Below are 23,769 nucleotides of genomic sequence, written 5' to 3' on the forward strand. Positions count from 1 at the left end.
ATGGGGAGGGGTGAGGGGGGAGGGATTGCATTGGGGAGTTATACCTGATATAAATGATGAATTGATGGGTGCTGACGAGTTAATGGGTGCAGCACACCAACATGGCACAAGTATACATATGTAACAAACCTGCATGTTATGCACATGTACCCTAGAACTTAAAGTATAATAAAAAATAAATAAATAAATAAATAAATAAATAAATAAATGTTCCTGCCTGCCAGCTCTGAAGAAAGCAGCAGATCTCCCAACACAGTGCTCGAGCTCTGCTAAGGGAAAGACTGCCTCCTCAAGTGAGTCCCTGACCCCTGTGCCTCCTCTCTGGGAGACACCTCCCAGCAGGGGTCAGCAGACACCTCAGAGAGGAGAGCCCTGGCTGGAATCGAGCAGGTGCCCCTCTGGGACGAAGCTTCCAGAGGAAAGAACAGGTAGCAATCTTTACTGTTCTGCAGCCTCTGCTGGTGATACCCATGCAAACAGGGTCTGGAATGGACTTCCAGTGAACTCCAGCAGACCTCTAGAAGAGAGGAAAACTAACAAACAGAAAGCAATAACATTAACATCAACAAAAAGCACACCCACACAAAAATCCCATCCAAAGGTCATCAGCATCAAAGATCAAAGGTAGATAAATCCATGAAGATGAGGGAAAACCTGTGCAAAAATGCTGAAAATTCCAAAAACCAGAATGCCTCTTCTCCTCCAAAAGATCACAAGTCCTTGCCAGCAAGGGAACAAAAATGGACAGAGAATGAGCTTGAGGAATTGACAGAAGCAGGCTTCAGAAGGTGGGTAATAACAAACTCCTCCAAGCTAAAGGAGCATGTTCTAACCCAATGCAAGCAAGCTAAGAACCTTGATAAAAGATTATAGGAACTGCTAAGTAGAATATCCATTTTGTAGAAGAACATAAATGACCTGATGGAACTGAAAAACACAGCACAAGTACTTCGTGAAGCATACACAAGTATCAATAGCTGAATCGATCACGTGGAGGAAACGATATCAGAAATTGAAGATCAACTTAATGAAATAAAGCATGAAGACAAGGTTAGAGAAAAAAGAACGAAAAGGAATGAACAAAGCCTCCAAGACATATGGGACTATATGAAAATACCAAACCTACGTTGGTGTACCTGAAAGTGACGAGGAGAATGGAACCAAGTTGGAAAACACAATTCAGGATATTATACAGGAGAACTTCCCCAATCTAGCAAGACAGGCCAACATCCAAATTCAGGAAATACAGAGAACACTACTAAGATACTCCTCAAGAAGAGCAACCCCGAGATACATAATCATCAGATTCACCAAGGTTCAAATGAAGAAAAAAAAATGTTAAGCCCAGCCAGAGAGAAAGATCAGGTTACCTTGAAAGGGAAACCCATCAGACTAACAGCAGATCTCTCTGCAGAAACCCTACAAGCCAGAAGAGAGTGGGGGTCAATATTCAACATCCTTAAAGAAAAGAATTTTCAACTCAGAATTTCATATCCAGCCAAACTAAGTTTCATAAGTGAAGGAGAAATAAAATCCTATACAGATAAGCACATGCTGAGGGATTTTTGTCATCACCAGGCCTGCCTCACAAGAGCTCCTGAAGGAAGCACTAAATATGGGAAGGAAAACCTGGTACCAGCCACTGCAAAGAGATATCAAAATATAAAGACCAACAATATTATGAAGACACTATCAACTAATATACAAAATAAGCAGCTAGCATCATGACGACAGGACCAAATTCATACAAAACAATATTAACCATAAATGTAAATGAGCTAAATGCCCCAATTAAAAGACAAAGGCTGGCAAACTGGATAAAGAGTCAAGACCCACTGGTGTGCTGTATTCAGGAGACCCATCTCATGTGCAAAGATACATGTGCGTGCAAAGACACACATAGGCTTAAAATAAAGGGATGAAGGAAGATTTACCAAGCAAATGGAAAAGAAAAAAAAAAAAAAAAAAGCAGGGGTTGCAATCTTAATCTCTGATAAAACAGACTTTCAACCAACAAAGATCAAAAAGACAAAGAAGGGAATTCCATAAAGGTAAAGGGATCAATATAACAAGAAGAGCTAACTATCCTAAACATATACGCATCCAATACAGGAGCACCCAGATTCATAAAGTAAGTTCTTCGAGACCTACAGAGACTTACACTCCCACACAATAATAGTGGGACACTTTAACACCCCACCGACAATATTAGACAGATCAACGCAACAAAAAATTAATAAGGATATTCAGGACTTGAACTCTGCTATGGATCAAGCGGACCTAATAAACATCTACAGAACTCTCCACCCCAAAACAACAGAATATACATTCTTCTCAGCGCCACATCACACTTATTCTAAAATTGACCACATAATTGGAAGTAAAACCTCCTCAGCAAATGTAAAATAATGGAAATCATAACAAACAGTCTCTTAGACCACAGTGCAATCAAAGTAGAACTCAGGATTAAGAAACTCACTCAAAACCACACAACTACATGGAAACCAAACAACCTGCTCCTGAATGACTACTGAGCAAATAATGAAATTAAAGCAGAAATAAATAAGTTATTTGAAACCAATGAGAAAAAAGACACAAGGTACCAGAATCTGTGGGACACAGCTAAAGAAGTGGTTAGAGGGAAATTTACAGCACTAAATGCCCACAGGACAAAGTGGGAAAGATCTAAAATTGACACCCTGACATCACAATTAAAAGAACTAGAGAAACAAGAGTAAACACATTCAAAATCTAACAAAAGACAAGAGATAACTAAGATCAGAGCAGTACTGAAGGAGATAGAAACACGAAAAACCCTTCAAAAAATCAATGAATTCAGGAGCTGCTTTTTTGAAAAGAATAACAAAATAGACCACTAATAAAGAAGAAAAGAGAGAATTAAATAGACACAATAAAAAATGGTATAGGGGATATCACCACTGACCCCACAGAAATACAAACTACCATCAGAGAATACTATAAACACTTCCACACAAATAAACTGGAAAATCTTGAAGAAATGGATAAATTCCTGGACACATACACTCTCCCAAGACTAAACCAGGAGGAAGCTGAATCCCTGAATAGACCAATAACAGGTTCTGAAATCGAGGGAGTAATTAATAGCCTACCAACCAATAAAAGTCCAGGACCAGACAGATTCAAAGCTGAATTTTACCAGAGGTACAAAGAGGAGCTGGTACCATTCCTTCTGAAACTATTCCAATCAATAGAAAAAGAGGGACCCCTCCTTAACTCATTTTATGAGGACAGCATCATCTTAACACCAAAACCGGCAGAGACACAAGAAAAAAAGGAAATTTCAGGCCAATATCCCTGGTGAACATCAATGCAAAAATCCTAAATAAGATACTGGTAAACCGAAACCAGTAGCATATCAAAAAGCTTATCCACCACGATCAAGTTGGCTTCATCCCTGGGATGCAAGACTGATTCAACATATGCAAATTAATAAATGTAATCCATCACATAAACAGAACCCATGACAAAAACCACATGATTATCTCAATAGATGCAGAAAACACCCCTTCATGCTAAAACCACTCAATAAAATAGGTATTGAAGGAACATATCTAAAAATAATAAGAGCTATTTATGATAAATCCACAGCCAATATCATAATGAATGGGCAAAAACTGGAAAACTGGCACATGACAAGGATACCCTCTCTCACCACTCCTATTCAACATAGTATTGGAAGTTCTGGCCAGGGCAATCAGGTAAGAGAAATAAAGGTTATTCGAACAGGAAGAGAGGACGTCAAATTGTCTCTGTTTGTAGATGACATGATCGTGTATTTAAATAACCCCATCATCTCAGCCCAGAAACTCCATAAGCTGATAAGCAGCTTGAGTAAAGTCTCAGGATACAAAAGCAATGTGCAAAAATCACAAACATTCCTATACACCAATAACAGACAGAGAGCAAATCATGAGTGAACTCCCATTCACAATTGCCACAAAGAGAAATAAAATATCTAGGAATATAACTTAGAAGGGATGTAAAGGACTTCTTCACGTTGTAGTTTCCTGAAGGAGAACTACAAACCACTGCTCAAAGAAATACGAGAGGACACAAACAAATGGAAAAACATTCCACGCTCATGGACAGGAAGAATCAATATTGTGAAAATGGCCATACTGCCCAAAGTAATATATAGATTCAATGCTATTTCTATATATGTGCTGCCGAAGCGAGCATGATTCAATGCTATTTCTATTAAGCTACTATTGACTTTCTTCACAGAATTAGAAAAAAAATATTTTAAATTTCATATGTAACCAAAAAAGAGACCGTATAGCCAAGACAATCCTAAGCAAAAAGAACAAAGCTGGAGGCATCATGCTACCTGACTTCAAACTATAATACAAGGCTACAGTAACCAAAACAGCATGGTACTTGTACCAAAACAGATATATAGACCAATGGAACAGAACAGAGGCCTCAGAAATAATGCCACACATCTACAACCATTTGATCTTTGACAAACTTGACAAAAACAAGCAATGGGGAAAGGATTCCCTATTTCATAAATGGTGTTTGGAAAACTGGCTAGCAGAAAACTGAAACTGGACCCCTTCCTTACACCTTATACAAAAATTAACTCAAGATGGATTAAAGACTTAAACATAAGACCTAAAACCATAAAAACACTAGAAGAAAACCTAGGCAATACCATTCAGGACATAGGCATGGGCAAAGACTTCATGACTAAAACACCAAAAGCAATGGTAACAAAAGCCAAAACTGGCAAATGGGATCTAATTAAACTAAAAAGCTTCTGCACAGCAAAAGAAACTATCATCAGAGTGATAGAAGAGGCAACCTACAGAATGGGATTTACAGGTCCCTATAGACATGGGACCTACAGGGACCTACAGACAGACAGAATGGGACCTACAGGACCTATAGACAGAACAGGCAACCTACAGAATGGGAGAACATTTTTTGCAATCTATCCATCTGACAAAGGACTAACGTCCAGAAGGTACAAGGAACTTAAACAAATTTACAAGAAAAAAAAACTCCATCAAAAAGTGGGCAAAGGATATGAACAGGTACTTCTCAAAAGAAGACATTTATGCCGCCAATAAACATATGAACAAAAGCTCATCATCACCAGTCATTAGAGAAATGCAAATCAAAGCCACAATGAGATACCATCTCATGCCAGTTAGAATGGTGATCATTAAAAAGTCAGGAAACAACAGATGCTGGAGAGGATGTGGAGAAATAGGAATGCTTTCATACTGTTGGTGGAGTGTAAATTAGTTCAACCATTATGGAAGACAGTGTGGCGATTCCTCAAGGATCTAGAACCAGAAATACCATTTGACCCAGGAATCCTATTACTGGGTATATACCCAAAGGATTATAAATCATTCTACTATAAAGACACATACACACATATGTTTATTGCAGTATTATTTACAATAACAAAGTCATTGAACCAACCCAAATGCCCATCAATGATAGACTGGATAAAGAAAATGTGGCACATATACACCATGGAATACTATGCAGCCATAAAAAAGAATGAGTTCATGTTCTTTGCAGAACTCATGGATGAAGCTGGAAACCATCATTCTCAGCAAACTAACACAAGAACAGAAAACCAAACACTGCATGTTCTCACTCATAAGTCGGAGTTGAACAATGAGAACACATGGACACAGGGAGGGGAACATCACACACTGGGGCCTGTTGGGGAGTGGGGGACAAGGGGAGGGATAGCATTAGGAGAAATATCTAATGTAGATGACAGGTTGATGGGTGCAGCGAACCACCATGGTACATGTATACCTATGTAACCAACCTGAACGTTTTGTACCTGTATCCCAGAACTTACAGAATAATTTTAAAAAAGAATCTAAGAACTATATTTCAGGATGTAAAATAATAGCTTTAGAAAGAAAATTTCAGATACAAAAAAATGCAGAGCTAAGCATTGCATATACAAAATAATAATACTTTTAGTATCAGAGGTTGTAAAAAAAGATTAAAAAAATACTTTAAAGTATAGTTTGTGTGTTAAAAACAAATATGACTAACTATTGGACTACCAAAGCATGTAAGTTAGAAGCTGGGACAGAGGGACTAGAAAATCTCAAAGAATCAACTGATAAATATTCAAAATAAATAAGGAGTTTAGCGAATTAGTTAGATATATAACCAATGATCAAAAATATCAACTGCATTCCTATACACCTATAACAACCAGTTAAATATATATCCTAGATATGTTCAAAAATGTCAATGCAGCACTGTTTATAAATAACAAAAAACTGGAAACAAAGTATCTTTCAATAACAGAATGAATATTGTGTGGCTTATTCATAAGATGGAATCCTATATAGCAGTAAAAATTAAAATATCACTTTTACATGCAGCAACATAGATAAAATCATCAGTGGTCAGGCACAGTGGCTCACGCCTGTAATCCCAACACTTTGGGAGGCCGAGGCAGGTGGATCACGAGGTCAGGAGGTCGAGACCATCCTTGCCAACATGGTGAAACCCCATCTCTACTAAAAATACAGAAATGAGCCAGGCATGGTGGCGCACGCCTGCAGTCCCAGCTACCCAGGATGTTGAGGCAGGAGAATTGCTTAAACCTGAGAGATGGAGGCCGCAGTGAGCCAAGATCATGCCACTGTACTCCAGCCTGGGTGACAGAGCAAGACTCCGTCTCAAAAAAAAAAAAAAAAAATTCACCAGCATAAGGTTGAGCGAGAAAAGGGTATTGCAAAAAACAAAACAAAACAAAAACAAAAACATGCAATATAATTCCTTGTATATCAAATTCAAAAACATTAAAAACTGAGCAATATATTAAGGATACAAATAAATGTGGTAATGGAAATCAGGGGAATGATAAACACAAGACGGAAGATAGTTGTTGCCTCTGTGAAAGGAGAGAGTAGAATGAGACTGAGAGGTACTCCACTCAGAGGACTTAAAAGGTAATGGTAATATACTTTTTCTTAAACTTGATAGTGAGTACATAAGTATTTGTTGTTTCATTATTATTTATATTTTACATGTATTTTGCTGATACTTATATCTATTCACCGTTTAATAAAAACAAGTATGAAACAAAGTAAGGAAATAACTATAAATTCAGGGAAGTAGTTGCTGGGGTACAGGAATGAGCATGGCACAGGGGGAATCAATGCATTTAAAAACTGGGACATAAGAAACCTCTATGTGGTCTTAAACAGTGGTACTGAAATGTTCTACTTCTTGGGGGATGGGTCCATATATCTGTTGTATTCTTTTGCTTAATAATTTGCTTGTATGTCAAATACATGCTTTTGTATATATTGAATAATTCATAATAAAAATTTTTCTTAAAAAGGCCATTCAGATCTAGCAGTACCATTCAACTCACCAGAATGCATCTCACTGTGTGAACAGCACTTGGATCTTTATGGTTGGCTGCCCAGTGAAGTGGGATCTTGCCTTCAACATCAGGAATCCCAATGTTAGAATCATGCTTGATGAGCAGTTTCACATGCTCAGGGTTATTGTAGTAGGCACTCCAATGCAGAGCTGTTTGCTGCAAAATCGAGAGGTTCTCAGAATAACAACAGTAACAACAACTAACTTTCCCCAAGCTTTTACTATGGGACAGGCACTGTTACAAGAGTTTTATACAGTAGTTCCCCTGTATCTTTGGTTTCACTTTTCAGGTCTCTGTGTTAAACCAAAGTCTAAAAATATTAAATAGAACATTTCAGAAATAAACAATTTATAAGTTTTAAATTGTATGCCATTCTAAATAACATGATGAAATAGTGCTTCATCCCACTCCATCCTACCTGGGACACAAATCTTTCCTTGTTCAGCACATCCCCACTGTAGACATTCGCTGCCAGTTAGTCACCTAGCAGCCAACTCAGATATCCCATTCATTGTCATGATATTAGATTCACAGTGCTTGTGTTCAAGTCATCCTTCTTTTACTTAACGGCCCCAAAGCTCACAATTATTGATACTGGTGATTCAGATATGCCAAAGAGCAGCTATAAAGTGTTTCCTTTAAGTGAAAAGGTTAAAGTTCTCAATAAGAAAAATTTGTTGAGTTTGCTAAGCTCTATGGTAAGAACAAATCTGTGAAACTGTAAAGAAGGAAGAAGAAATTCATGTTGATTTTGCTGTTGCATACCAAACTGCAAAAATTATGGCCATAGTGCCTGATAAGTGCTTAGTTAAGATGGAAAAAGTACTAAATTTGTGGGTGGAAGACATGAACAGAAATGTGTTCCTATTGATGGGAATTGGGTTTGACACTATCCGCAGTTTCAAGTATCCACTGGGGGTGTTGGAAGATACTTCCTTTGAACAAGGGAGACTATTGTCTATTTAATTGCATGCAGGCATCTTACTATTCCTGGGAGACAAGTATGTTTTTAAATTTGCATGTGATTGATGAGCAAACAGCACACGGAACCTAAGTAATCTGCTCAGGGACATAAGGAAGTAAGTGGCTGAAGTGAGATTTTAACCCAGGCAGTCTGACTCCAGAATCTGACCTCTTAGTCATGACAGTTATTTAGTTCATCCGGTACTGATAACACGGAGAAAGAGAAAGCGGCCCAGTCATTTATAAATAATCATCAACAAACTAAGTGATGATCTTGATAATGCACATCTGGTTATCACCAAGGACCTTAAGAACTTGATAGGATGTTTTGAATTTTAATATCCATAAAAAATCCATGCATATATGCATCTGGAACCCATTCCATATATCAGAAGATACATTTTAATTTAACTACAGTTTTAGAGGATAAAGTATTAGACCCAGTTATCGATGAAAAGATACATTTTGAAAGTACAGCAGTACTTGCTTTTGTCAACCTAAATAACAATGTCTCTCTAAAAGAAAATAATGTTTGGCCGGGTGCAGTGCCTCATGCCTGTAATCTCAGCACTTTGGGAGATCGAGACAGGTGGATCACTTGAGGTCAGGAGTTCGAGACCAGCTGGGTCAACATGGTGAAACCCCTTCTCTACTAAAAATACAAAAATTAGTAGGGTGTGGTGGTGCATGCCTGTAATCCCAGCTACTCGGGAGGCTGAAGCATGAGAATCGCTTGAACTCGGGAGGTGGAGGTTTCAGTAAGCCGAGATCATACCAATACATGCCAGCCTGGGTGATAGAAACAGAAAAAAAAGAAAGAAAATCATGTTTATTTGGTATCTGGTAGTAGGACGTTGTTAAACCGTGTACTCAAGTAAAGGAAGACAAAAGTTTTTAAAAGAAAAATGAGGCGGATTACATAATTGTTTTCAAATGATGATCCTTGGCTACAAAGATCAATAACAAAGATAATGCCAGCGCAAGGTTGGAAGGGCAGTTGCTGGGCAAACGTCTTTGAAGAAGTAATTTTTGTGTAAGGTTACGATGGCCTTTGTGCAAGGCTGTGGCTTTTGCACAGTTTGTGATTTTTTTTTTTTTTAAATCACACTTACAAGCACGAGAATCCTCTCTTTATGGCTTTCCCTGGCTCTGTCAGGTTTTGTTGTTGCTGTTTTAAACAGAAAGAACTCCATTTTGATTTTGACAATGTTCACACTTTATTTCAGATAAAAGTTAAAAATGATCATCTTGAACTTGCTGAAGTTGCTTTAAAATCTCTTCTGCTGTTCTCATCAACATACTTCTATAAGACTGGCTTCCCTATTAGGAGAATTATTAAGAAAAAATGTAAGAACTGTTTAAATTTTTATCAGCCCTCATGAGTAGCATTGTCAGCAATCCAATCTACAATTAGATAATTTAATGAGCAGGAACCAAGTCCACCTGTCACATTAAAAACTTTAGAAACTGATGTACCTGGTATTCCTTCAAGATGTACCTATAGGCATTTACTATGAACACTCACTATTTAACCTATTACTTTTGCTTACTAACAACTGCAGATTTTTAAAAAGCCACAAGTATAATAGCATTTACTAATTGCCTATAACCACATCTTCAATAAACAACATGTAATTCCTTTCTTTTCCTATGTTATACTTGTTCTGATTCTATTTACTGAAATTTAATACTATGCTGAACCTAACAGTAATCCTATTATCCTTTTTCTATACATATAAAAACTGGGGCACAGAGGAGTTAAGCAATTTGCCCAAGGATACAGAACAAGTTAAGTAGTGGATTCTGGGTTGAAACCCAGGAAGTCTGATACCAAAGCGTAAGCCACTAAACCATTATGCACTTAGGACATTGCCATGGGCATTTGGCCATCATGAGTCTAAACACTTATAGTAACTATTATGACTCCCTGTCAAATGTTGGGTTTTGGAGTTAAGGCAGGACTGGATTTTTTTTTTTTTTTGAGACAGAGTCTCACTCTGTCACCCAGGCTGGAATTCAGTGGCGCTATCTGGGCTCACTGCAACCTCTGCCTCCCAGGTTCAAGTGATTCTCATTCCTCAGCTTCCTGAGTAGCTGGGATTACAAGTGCACACCACCATGCCTGGCTAATTTTTGTAGTCTTAGTAGAGACAAGGTTTCACTATGTTGGCCAGGCCAGTCTTTAACTCCTGACCTCAGGTGATCCACTTGCCTTGGCCTCCCCAAGTGCTGTGATTACAGGCATGAGCCAACGTGCCCGGCTGACAGGACTAGACCTGAAGTCTAGTTCTGCCACTTGCATCTTGGGCAAAATTTTAATCTTCCTGAGCTTCAGTTTTTCCATCTGTAAAAAGGAGATGATACTACCTAACACACATGGTTGTTGAGAGGATTAAATGACAGAATTGAAGTGAAACACTTCCCTGAGATGTATGGAGATTTGGAATTGTTCTACCATGTATATATGTGGTAATTTAGGCCTTCTTCCTTGAAATTTCACATCATAAAAGGAAGCATTTGCTTTCTGGTCTTATTAGTGTTCGATTTTGAGTATCCATTACCTTGTTTTTATCCTGTGTATCCACTTCTCCTGGTGCCATAAACTTCAGCAGAAGGGCCAAACACTTAGGGCTCCTGTGCCGGGTGGTCAAGTGCAAAGGAGTCATGTCTTCCAGATCCTTTTGCATCCAGTTTGCTCTGCGTGTAAGTAAGAGTTTCACGAAACGATAATTTCCCTAAATAAAAAACAAGATATGATAAGAAAAAAATGTACTATGGGGTCAAATTTTTTTTTTAATTTTAAAATGTTTTAAGTATGTTAATTATTCTCCTAGAGTAATAACATTCAGAGAAATTGATAAAGAAAAATGCTTGTAATTGCACTATACTCAGATATCAATTGTTTTATTTTTTTCATGTTTTCTTCCAATAACTTTCTTCATGAATATAATTTACATAGTGGCCGGTCAATATTTTATTGCAAATAAAAGCAACGTGTTTTATTTAACCAGTCTACTATTGTTAACATCTAGAATATTTTAATATTTTATTTTGTAGAAAATGCTTTAATGTATATCTTTTTTCATATTTTTTTCTTAATTTTTTCACAAGAATAAATTATCAGGAACCAAATTGTTGGGTCAAAGACGTTTGCACATTTTACAGTGTTTGGTGTATTTTCCAAATTGCTATCTAACAGCAGCGATGTGTAGGTGTATTAGTTTCAGCACATTTTGACCAACATACTATCTATTATTTATACTCAAAGTATAATAATGTGAAATAAGCAGAGATGTTAAATCCCAATTTACAGGTGAGGAAACTGAGATTCAAAGAAGTTAAATGTTTTGTTCAGGGCCCACTGGTCAATAAGAGAAGGATGATTAGTTTTCTTAAAGAGAGCTATTTATGGGTACAACTAAAGTAGAAGCAGCTTATTCAAAGTTTGGATACCAGACTCATATGGTCACGTAAATGCCAACTCAGAAGTCATGGCAGGCCCATCCACTTGCAGGCAGAACTCTCCATGTCAGTTAAATCCTCCAATCTGGTAGAATTAACCCACCTCAAGAAAGAAGCAGGCCAGGTGCGGTGGCTCATGCCTGTAATCCCAGCACTTTGGGAGGCTGAGGTGAGTGGATCACAAGGTCAGGAGTTCAAGACCAGCCTGGCCAACATGGTGAAACCCTGTCTCTACTAAAAATATAAAAATTAGCCAGGTGTGGTGGCAGGCCCCTGTAATCCCAGCTACTCGGGAGGCTGAGGCATAGAACTGCTTGAACCCAGGAGGCGGAGGTTGCAGTGAGCCGAGATCGCACCACTGTACTCCAGCCTGGGTGACAGAGCAGGACTCCGTCTCAAAAAAAAAAAAAAGAAGAAAGAAAGAAAGACAGAAAGAAGCTTAGCTACAAGGGCCACAGCAAGAGTGTTAATGAGCCAGGCCAACCATTACATAGTAAGTCTGTGTAACAGAGGAGCTGTGAACAAAATAAGACTCTAAAAATTGTTCTTCTGGGCTCTTTTCTCAGGTCTAGTTCCTCATTTTTACTTCCAGTTGGAGGTTTCTATGTGCTTGGTGCCTCAGATATTTCAAGTGCAGTGGGACCAAACAGTATTGCTTGATCAAGTTCTCGGCCTACTTTGTGCCTATATATCTCTCCCTATTCAGAGGATAATGGCAGGCAGGATTATTTGTCCATTTGTCATCCTTAACCTTGTTAGAAGTGGGCCCTTTTAGCATGATAATGCATTGATGTTCTCCTATGAGGGACTATCAGTATTAGTAAGGAAGACTTTTTTTTTTTTTTGAGATAATGTCTCACTCTGTTGCCCAGGCTGGAGTGCAGTGGCGCGATCTCGGCTCACTGCAAGCTCCACCTCCCAGGTTCATGCCATTCTCCTGCCTCAGCCTCCCGAGTAGCTGGGACTACAGGCGCCCGCCACCTCGCCCGGCTAGTTTTTTGTATTTTTTAGTAGAGGCGGGGTTTCACCGTGTTAGCCAGGATGGTCTCGATCTCCTGACCTCCTGATCCGCCCGCCTCGGCCTCCCAAAGTGCTGGGATTACAGGCGTGAGCCACCACGCCCGGCCTGGAAGACATTTTTTAATCAAGCAGACCAACCACTGTGAAGAATGTGCAGCTCTACAGCAAGCTTGTCCAAACCGTGGCACCTGGGTTGCATGCGGCCCAGGATGGCTTTGAATGTGGCCCAAAAAAATTCGTAAAGTTTCTTAAAACATTATGAGATTTTTTGCGGTTTTTTTTTTGCTCATCAGTTATTGTTAGTGCTAGTGTATTTTATGTGTAGCCAAAGACAATTCTTCTTCCAATGTGGCCCAGGGAAGCCAAAAGATTGGACATCCCTGCTGTAAGGCAAGATTACTAGAGTGACAATGAGGTGCAGAAGGACTAATGAGAACTAACTGCTTGCCCACAGGGGCAGAGATGGGACTGACTCAGTCCACCACAGGGGCAGAGATAAGAGAAGATAAGAAAGACTATGGCTAGGAAAGAGGATCTGTAGACTGTCTATATTAGATGGGAAGACTTAGAACAGGTGGAAAAGCCAACGGACTCTACTGGATATTTCCTCTCAGAGAGGCTTCCCTTAACGACCCCAAATAGAACTTACTTTGTTATTCTTTATTCTAGTACCTATTCATTTCCTTCACAGTACTTTTCTCAGTTTGTAATTACATATATATTTGTTTGCTTCTCTTCTGTGTGAGCTCCCTCACAAACTGTAAGCTCCATGAAGGCAGAGACCATGTTTTATTGATCTCTGTGCCCAGCATAGTTCCTGGCACAGAATAGGTGCCTAATAAATATTGCTTGAAGAAATGAGTAAATAAGAAGAAATGAAATATCTTTTAGAGGTTTTTGTTTTCATTTAAAAATTCTTATTTACAAGCCTGGTCATGGTGGCTCATGCCTGTAATTCCAGCACTTTGGGTGGCCAAGATGAGCAGATCACTTGAGGTCAGGAGTTTCAGACCAGCCTGGCCAATATGGTGAAATCCTGTCTCTACTAAAAATACAAAATATTAGCTGTGTGTGGTGGTGCAAGCCTGTGGTCCCAGCTACTCGGGAGGGTAAGGCATGAGAATCTTGAACCCAGGAAGTGGAGGTTCCAGTGAGCTGAGATTGCACCACTGCACTCCAGCCTGGTGACAGAGTGAGACTCTGTCTCAAAAAAAGAATTAAAAATAAATAAATAAATAAATAAATAAATAATAATAAAAATTCCTATTTACAGTTGCTATATTAGATCATAACAGTTAAGAATCTTAATTCTCAAATACCTGGTATTTGAGTATTCTTACTTTTTAATGTTTCATTTTTCTGAGCTTCATTAATAGTGTACATCATTCATCTGGACTTCTCATTTCATTTGATGTCAGTTCTTGAGAAGGAGGATGCTAAAATTTCCTCAAGAGGGCACCCTGCTCTAAATTTCTTGCCATCTTTTCTTTGAAAAAAAAAGTGTCCAGGAAAAACAAATCTGTGTGACACTTCATACCGAAAAATAAAGTTTGACCTTTCTGAACATAACATTTCAAATATTACAGAATAATTCATCACGACCTTTTAAAGATATTCAATCAGACAGTCATTTTGATTGTGAAATTACAGGAAAAGGGAAGGAGAAAAAGGAAACTAGTATATGTTGGTGGGGGTAACAACTGAGTTACAGACACAGTACTTGGCGTATTTACACTTTACATCATTCTGAGGACTCTACCCTCACAAGACACAGTGCAACCCAGTAATGATATTTACTCATTCATTCATTCAACAAACATTCATTGAGCCTTGTTATAAAGCAGATAACAGTACAATGTTTGTACTTTGTTTTACTTACTACAAAGCTCTTTAACATAATTTCATCTTTGTTTCTCACAGAAGTATCATTGAAAATTTTCACAGATTAAATAAATTATCCTCCCATGCCTCTATTTTCTTATATATAAAACAAGGGTAATAATGGTACCTGAAATTATTATGCATATGAAATGAGATAAATGATATTTGTAAAAGTTCTTAGAACAGTGCACAAAGCAAATGCTCAGATGTTTGCTATTATTATAAATAGTTTTCCAGTGTGGAGTATTCAACAAAACATAGATGGTCAGATAGAACCAAGAATGGCCCATGATAAAGGGCATGCAGATAGAAAGATATGATTGTAATATACACAGTTCAGCTGATGATTAAGAACCAAGATTATGAAAAGGTAAAAGTAAAAATAGTTAGAAGGTTATAAATAGAGTAGTCCCCCTTTATCTGCTGGGGATACATTCCAAGATCCCCAGTGAATATATGAAACTGCAGATAGCACCAAACCCTCTATATACACTATTTTTTTCCTATACACACATATCTATGGTAAAGTTTAATTTATAAATTAGGCACAGTAAAAGATTAACAATAACTAATAATAAAATAAAACAATTATAATAATATACTGTAAGAAAAGTTATGTGAATGTGGTCTCTTTTTCTCAAAATACCATAGTATTTTTAGACCATGGTTGACCACAGTAAATGAAATCACAGAAAGCAAAATCATGGATAATGGGGAATCACAGTAGTGGTTTTTCTGTTTTTTTTTATACTGAGAAAGATGTCTATATTCTGCTTACAGATAATGATGATATAGGACCAACAAAGGTGTAGCCAATAGGAATTTAGCAGGTACCCTGGGGAGGAGTCAGCTATATGATAAGGCCAGCATCTCCTATTTCAAATGACAGAGACCCATCAGATATTATCTATGAAGACTGGACTAGAAACAATATAATTTACCTGGACCAAGGCCAACCTGTTTGTTCTCCTAAACAAGCAACTGTTTGGACACAGTGGCTCACACCTGTAATCCTAGCACTTTGGGAGGCCGGGGTGGGAAGATCACTTCCGCCCAGGAGGTCAAAGCTGCAGTGAACCATAATTATGCCACTGCGCCCCAGCCTGGGTATCAGAGAAGGCCTTGTCTCAAAAAAAAAAAAAAAAAAAAAAAAAAGAAAGAAAGAAAGAAAGAAAGAAAGAAAGAAAGAAAGAAAAGCCCATTGTATGCAAATTCAATCTTTGGGAATGAGCAGAAGGGACAGAGAACTTTTAAGTGCTAAAATCAGGAGAATATTTCTAGTATCAGTGGAACAGAGGAAGATACTAGTTTGAGGCAGCATGCTAATTTGACAACCCTCTGAAGGTTGTGTGACCCTTCAGACCCATGTTATAGGCTACTTTGCTTCCTGTAAAACCTTTTCATTATAGAAAGTCTAAATACTTCCTCAATATTTCTTGAACTGAGGAGTTCTCATGTTTTTGAGAATATTCTTATAATGTGAATACTTTCTGGAGGATTTGGAAGTTAATCTATTTTTTTGGGTGGGGGAGACAGAGTCTCGCTCTGTCGCCTAGCTGGAGTGCAGTAGCACAACCTCAGCTCACTGCAACCTATGCCTCCAGGGTTCAAGCAATTCTCCTGCCTCAGCTTCCTGAATAGCTGAGATTACAGGTGCCTGCCACCATGCCTGGTAAATCAGGGTTTCGTCGTGTTGGCCAGGCTGGTCTCAAACTCCTGACCTCAGGTGATCCGCCTGCCTTGGCCTCCCAAAGTGCTGGGATTACAGGTGTGAGCCTCTGAGCCTGGCCTGGAAGTTAATCATTGAATATAACCTGTTAGAGCCATACAGAAACTGATCCTGTTGGGAGGACTGTTTGCTTTAGGGTCTGCTTTTATAATTTTGGAGTGGGTAGGAAATAGTATAAAAGTGAAGGAGATCATAGATCAAAAGAGTATATATGCTTAAGAAAATTCTGATGGTAGGTAAGCAGAAGTAAGGGAGCTGAAGTTACAGGACGGTCTTGATTTAGTCATTTAAAAGGATGTTATGCTGCTATGATCAGGTCCATCATGCTTCTGAGATGTGAAAACATTTCCCAATATCTCTGAAACAGTGAATAATTTTTTTTTTCATTAGGTGGTCATAATTTTGATCTAAATCTTCCTGTAATTAACACCAAGAACTTCTTTTGTCGGTCACATAAAGATTATGACACTTTCCAAATGACATTCTCCAAATGTATGAAAAGGGTGAAAGAGAATGAAAAGTTCTCTGACCCAGAGAATAGCACTTGAAATGAATCTGGGAAACAAATTAGCCCAAAATGTGAATTTTAACTTTATATTTGTGTCTGTCCAGTTCTCTTAAGATGAACTTTTTTTTTTTTTTTTTTAAAAAGCATATAGTTATTTAATGGTAATAACAATGATATGGAGATTTTGAGCAAAATATTTTGGTATTTTGCTTTAGATTTTTCATTTTTAAGTAATAAAACCTAACAGATAAAGTTAATACTTCTTTTGTCTCCCCAATTCCATTACCTTTTCTCCCTCTTTGGAGACTACTATCCTGAATTGGGTGTTTATCATTCCAATGAATGTTTTTCCACTTCTATTTCATACAAACATATATATATCCATAAATGACATAGTATTATTTTATATGTTTTCAATCTGTATAAATGGTATTGCAAGAATCGTGTCATTTTTTACTCAAGGCAGTATTTTTCAGATTTATTCATGTTGCCTTGTTCATACATTTTCACTGGAATAAGTATGCTGTCATATGAAAATAATATATTTATTCATTTATAGAGGAATATTTAGCATGTTTCTCATTTTTCACAATTACAAACAATATTGTAATGAATATTCTCATACATATCTCCTGGTAAGTACATAAGAATTTCTGAAACTTATGGGTTGAGATTGCTCTCTAAAATAGCTACTCCAAGTTAACACTGGTAACAATAATATATGAGTTCCTGTTTCTCCACATCCTCACCATACTTTATTTTGTCAGACTTGCTAATTTTTGCCAATCTGATGGTTTACAGTTTTTTGTTTTGTTTTTTAATAGAAGGGGTCTTGCTATAGCTTGCCCAGGCTGGACTCAACTCTTGGGCTCAAGCGATCCTACCACCTCAGCCTCTCAAATAGCTGGGGCTACAGGCATGCACCACTCTGTGCCTAGCTTACAGTTGGGTTTTGATGTGCATTTCCCGAATTGAGGTGGAACGTTTTTACATGTTTGTTGGATATTTGTTTCTTTTGTAAATAGCCTTCTTGTGTTGTAACTCATTTCTGAACTTGGCTATTTTTTTTTTAATTTTTTTTGAGACGGAGTCTCGCTCTGTCTCCCGGGCTGGAGTGTGGTGGCCGGATCTCAGCTCACTGCAAGCTCTGCCTCCCAGGTTTACACCATTCTCCTGCCTCAGCCTCCCGAGTAGCTGGGACTACAGGCGCCCGCCACCTCGTCCGGCTAGTTTTTTCTATTTTTTTTAGTAGAGACGGGGTTTCAAAGTGTTAGCCAGGATGGTCTCGATCTCCTGACCTCGTGATCCGCCCGTCTCGGCCTCCCAAAGTGCTGGGATTGCAGGCTTGAGCCACCGTGCCCGGCCGGCTATTTGTTTTTTTCTTACTGATCTATAGGAGTCCTTTATGTATTCTGGATACTAATTCTTGGTTGGTTTTGCAAATATTTTCTCTGTGTGGCTTATCTTTTTGCTCTCTTTATGCTCTCCTACTAGCAATAAATTCATAATCTGAATAATATTGTTTGCTTTGTTAGCATTAGATTTCTTCAAATATTTTGAAATTTTGTCTGCAGGCTCATTTTTGCTTTTCATTTGTTTGCTTTGTTTTCCTTTTTTCTCCTTGTTGACAGATACAGCATCTTCCACCCAGCTCCTAGTCCATTATAACAATCTGGTCTCACACAGATCTCCTGGAGCCCTGTCTCCAGTGATATTAGGGATGTCACAATTATTATCAGTGAGCTAGTGAGTAGCTTCCTGACCTGAGGCTTGGATGGTGTCTTGTTTCTGCCATTTCTCTAGACAAACAGCTTCCTCTAAGGTTGTAGCCTCAGAGTGAGGCAAAGAATACTCCAAAATTCTAAGAATTTTCTTGTCCTCTGCACAAAAATGACCACCTTTTAATCAGTGAAAAGGAAGGAGGCATCTTCCTGAACCCTATTCCGAAATCACATTCTATAGGACTGCTGTTTGTTCCCAGTAAGTGCTTTTATTATTAACTTCTAGACAATTGGCAGCTGATCCTCAAAATATTTTGGATCCCACCTCTACATTTTTTCCCAAAATGGCTACCATATTTTCTATATCTGTCTCCCTGGGGCCTTTGCTATTTGCTTCCTCTTCAGCTGAGATAATTACTTTAGCAGACTTCAATGCCCAAGATTTGACTAAAACTGCCTACAGTGACCTCTCTCCCCACTGGAGTACTGAAGAGGCCAGATGTTTTCCCAAAACCAATACTTTGAGACCTACATGTTTTCCAATTAATTTCTTTGCTTTCTTGTTCTCTCTGTGTCCCCAGTGCTTATATTTTCTGTCACTGTACTTGGAAAGAAAAACAAATGCTCACTATGTATACAAATGTTCACTATATTTTTTTGTTCATTTACAAATTGGTATATAATTTTGGCCTAGAAAAATAACTATACTTAAAATAGCACACACAAATGTAAAGTAGGTACTCTGTCATAGTTCATTTTAAATCCTAACTATATTATATACCCAAAATACATTACTTAAAATTGAAATGGAAAAATAGAAACATGATTTGTTATTAATTCTAATGATAGCTATATAATTATGTATTTATAAACCCTTAAGGCATTTACTGTATTAATTTTTAAAAATAATTACTATCCCTAGGAAGTATATAGGTCACAAATATCAGTAATTTCATTATATCAAACTTTTCTGTAGTGGTTGCAGACAAAAAGAGTTTTGGAAATACCACAATAGTGTTGGGAGAGGCAATCTGCCCTGAGCCTTGAGTGTCCCTGAACGTACTAATTGGGTATGCCAATAATGCAAAAGCTTGACTCCTCTTTACTGGGACCATTTTTCAGAGTGGGGTTTGCAGTGAGCAATCTTGAGTGATGAGGTAATGTCACCCACTGGGGCAAAGAAGAAGCAGGCTTGCTTACTACTCTATTTACTAAAAGCTGGAGATTCCCAAAATTTAGCAGTCTTTAGATGTCATGCAAACCCACTGTGTGCTGGGCCCATTCGAGTCCTCTATATTGCCCCCATAATCCTTGGAGGGGAGGGAAACTGATGCAAACAGATAAGTACTCCTAGCTATGCCATTAGTAATAATACCTTTTGTCTCTGATGGGAGTCTTGTGTCTTCTGCCAGCATCTGCAGCTAACTTATTACCTTGTAAATAGGGTTAATTAAATGCCAGAACTGACAAGACAGTAAAAGATGATAGGATGCTGACAGGGACATAGTTTTCCTTTCTTTTTCCTTTCCTTTTTTTTTTTTTTTTTTTTTTTTTGAGACAGAGTCTCACTCTGTTGCCCAGGCTGGAGTGCAGTGTCATGATCTTGGCTCACTGCAACCTCTGCCTCCCAGGTTCAAGCAATTCTTGTGCCTCAGCCTCCTAAGTAGCTGTGATTATAGGTGTGTGCCCTCATGCCTGGCTAATTTTTGTATTTTTAGTAGAGATGGGGTTTCACGATGTTGGCCAGGCTAGTCACGAACTCCTGACCTTAAGTGATCTACTCACCTCGGCCTCTCAAACTGCTGGGATTACAGGCATGAGCCACTGCGCCTGGCTGGAGAGACACAGTTTTCTTGAGGAGTAAGGACAAGAACCCTAGAGGCCCATTCTCAGGTATACTCAGGTTCAAGGATGAGAAGACCCTCTGAGACCATGCCCAGGTGGTGGGCAAGGTTAAGGGGCAAGTGACCCCAATATTCTCTCTGTTAATCAGTCTGAATGGTGAGAGGTGGGATTAAAGCAAGCCACCCAAATACTGCCTTTGTCTTTGTCACCTTCCTCTGGGCAGGCAAAAGAAGGAATAGTACATGACCATGGGGACAGCAAGCTGAAAGACCATGTGGTTGTGGCTGCTGGGTCAAGAAATCTCCAAAACAGAAATAAGTAGAGAGAACAATGAAGATCTTGCTATTTGACATGGAACTTTAGGTGGGCTGAAAATATTAGAAGTTCATTTGGTTGAGACATGAGTGAGCAGCTGCTCAAAAGTGAATGTGAATGCAAAACCTTGCCTAATAGGACAGAGTCAACTGTCCTATGTATCTGATTGCTGCTGCAGCCTGACTTACTTAGCAGTGAGGACGAAGCACTGGGTATAGAGGTAGCCACTGTCTGAAGCAAAGCTGCTGGCTGCTTAATGGTCCCTTAAATGCCTGGGCCTGGTTTACTGATGCTTTGGCTAAGTCAAAACCTGATGGTGTCCAGTAGGGGGCAGTAGCTGTCCAACCTCAACGACAGCTCCAGGAGACTGAGTGGTAATGGCCAGTTAGCCCAGTGGGCTGAAATGAAAAGCCATCACCCTTACCTTAGGCAATACTCCCAAAGACTAGCCGTATTTTTACTGATTCTTGGTCTGCTAACAGTACTGTAGTCACCTAGTCTGCCACCTAGAAGACTACAGTTGGTAAATTAAATGTATTCCTGTTCGGGGCCACAAACTAGAAACAAACTGTGGCCAATCAGACACTTTGGGTCACTCACGCAGATACCCACAGTAACAGTAAGGGCCTGCTTTCTGATAAGATCAACTGGAATCAAGTCGCTGAACAAGTCTGCATTGCCTGGTCACTGGAATTTGCCATTAGGATCCATCACCGCACTAGAAAAGGCAATGAATCCACCACAATAGACTGGATACAAAGTAAAAGGTATGTTTTTCATGCAGAAGATACCACTGCATACCAGACTTACGTATCTTGCCAAGTTGGCCTAGTTTTCTTGTGGTGAAGGAGTCCACATTACATGGAGGATTGCCCTTGCCCCTTCCCAGCAGGGACCTCTGTTACCTTCTCTTGGGCTCACCTCGTGCCTTTCCACCATAGACATTTTTCAGGTTATGGTGTTGCTGCTCCACCACATGGAGTCACTGCTCCAGTCTGATTAGCCTATTCAAGCTATAGCACTGAGGACCATGTTTCGGGGTTCCTCGATCTTCTATAGTCTGACCATGATATGCCTAACAAGGAGCCAATAGTTAGGTATTTAACGGACATTCCATGCTCCCTACCATTCTCAGGTATTTGGAATTGTTGAGAGCTCGGAATGGCCTTCTTGAAAATCAACTCAAAAAGATTTCTGGTTCCACCTCTCTTACCTCCTCCTGGTCCAACACTCCTGTATGAAGCAGTTTGCTTACTAACTGTGGCCACCTTCAGAAAGGGTTCATTTCATCCTTGTAGCCTCCTGGGAAATAATCAGGACAAAAGGAGTGGGGGATTATATACACCTATTTTGAAAATTTGGGATTCTACCTGGCCCAACCCTGGTTATCATGCTTCTTTCATTTTCCCAAAAGCAAACTTAGGCTGCTTTGTTTCATATATCCCTTGGGTGGCAGCCAGCCAAAAGGGGGCTTAGAGATTCAAGCTTAATTCTGGTTTACCCACCTGGATTCATTTTGTTCAACTGATATGGTCCTAGATCATAAATATCCATAATGACCATCTGATTGAGTGCCCTGCTCACTGAGTCCTTCTATAGTGGTCCACATAGGCCAAAATGGAAGGCATAATAGGTTTCTAAATTTGTCCCATATGCACTCTTACCCTTCTACAAGGTATGGGTGCAAGCAGGGGCAGTTGGAGAAAAGGGGAAGTTATATCTACGGGAATGGGACACATTAACTCTGTGGCCAAAGAAGGAAAGCAACAACTTCATTCCCTAGGAAGGGTACACGTGAGACCTCAGAGGTACAGGGATGGGGAGGACAATCAATACTTTCTTTCTCCTCTGGATCAACAAGTGCATCCTGGCAAAACAAAGATATAGTTAGCTACCTGAATCAAACAGCAGCTGAGGCCAGCCATCTGACCTGCTTCTGTGTCATCTCTGACCATGTGCTTGCTATGAAACAGAAAAATTCACATGGGCATTGGTGGTTCTTAATTCTTTTGTTGTGCTTGATACTATCAATGACAGCTCCTGAATGTGGACCCCCTTGTATACATGGAAGTAGAGGGACTGGCACAACCTTATTTTAACCTGATGTATACAAATCCATATGCTTCTTCTGACATGCAAGAAGCTTTGGATTATGCCATGCATGGCAACTGAAGCAACAACTATTGGTGATATTTCCCATGTGGCTTAGACAAATCAATGTAATGGTGATCCGAGTTTAAAGTCAAATCCTGAAATAAAGTGAATTGTGCCTCTTCAGGCTATATGTTTGTATGTAGGAAAGAGTAGGCCATGGTATATTCCACCTTTGGGTTTGGGGGTTGCTTTTTGGCCCCTGTAATACAGCACCTCCTGTACTATCTGCAATGAGGCCAAAGATTAGCATGTCAGTCTAAATTCCCTTTCATGGGTCTCAATAAATAACAGACCAGCCTTAGATTACATCCCAGCTGTATAAAGTAAGATCTACTTTCTCCTCTGGGGCTTATTTACAGTTGATTTAGTCCAAGATACTGAGGGACATAGTTGAAGCCAGTATTACAGGATGTTTTTATCCTGCTACTTGGAGTCTTGTTAAGTAAGTGCTGCATGAGACAAATTAAAGTGATGGTCCTAGTCTCTCTTGGTAAGATTAATAAGAGTAGCTGATGTAGTGGCATACTCATGTCAAGACAATGCTGGGCTGAGGGGTGGTTGTTGGAAGAGTCAATCTACCATGGGCCTGAAGCATTCCTAAATGTTCTTACTGGGTATGCCAAGAATGCAAAGTCTTGGCCACTCTTTACTTAGGTAATTTTTCAGGGTTGTGTTTGCAACAAGCAACTGGAGAGATGAGATAATGTCTTCTTCTGGATTTACTAAGTGCTTACAATAAAAGTGGTAG

General features: G+C 39.0%; 1 protein-coding gene across 5 annotated transcripts in view; it reads right to left on the reverse strand.

Annotated features, from left to right (window-relative positions):
• INVS (inversin) overlaps positions 1-23,769 on the reverse strand; it is a 234,441-nt gene that overhangs the window by 107,747 nt on the left and 102,925 nt on the right. For 4 of the 5 annotated variants that reach the window (XM_023202710.2, XM_023202698.2, XM_023202696.2 and 1 more), the window contains 2 exons: positions 10,948-11,121; positions 7,412-7,579 (listed from right to left, as the gene is read on the reverse strand). In XM_023202710.2, the coding sequence (XP_023058478.1) occupies positions 7,412-7,579; positions 10,948-11,121 (342 nt within the window). Of the gene's footprint in view, positions 1-7,411; positions 7,580-10,947; positions 11,122-22,080; positions 22,170-23,769 lie in introns of all 5 variants that reach the window. The other variant, XM_023202717.2, reaches the window with a different exon arrangement.

This window comes from Piliocolobus tephrosceles, chromosome 14, assembly GCF_002776525.5.
Source record: "Piliocolobus tephrosceles isolate RC106 chromosome 14, ASM277652v3, whole genome shotgun sequence".
NCBI classification, from domain to species: Eukaryota; Metazoa; Chordata; class Mammalia; order Primates; family Cercopithecidae; genus Piliocolobus; species Piliocolobus tephrosceles.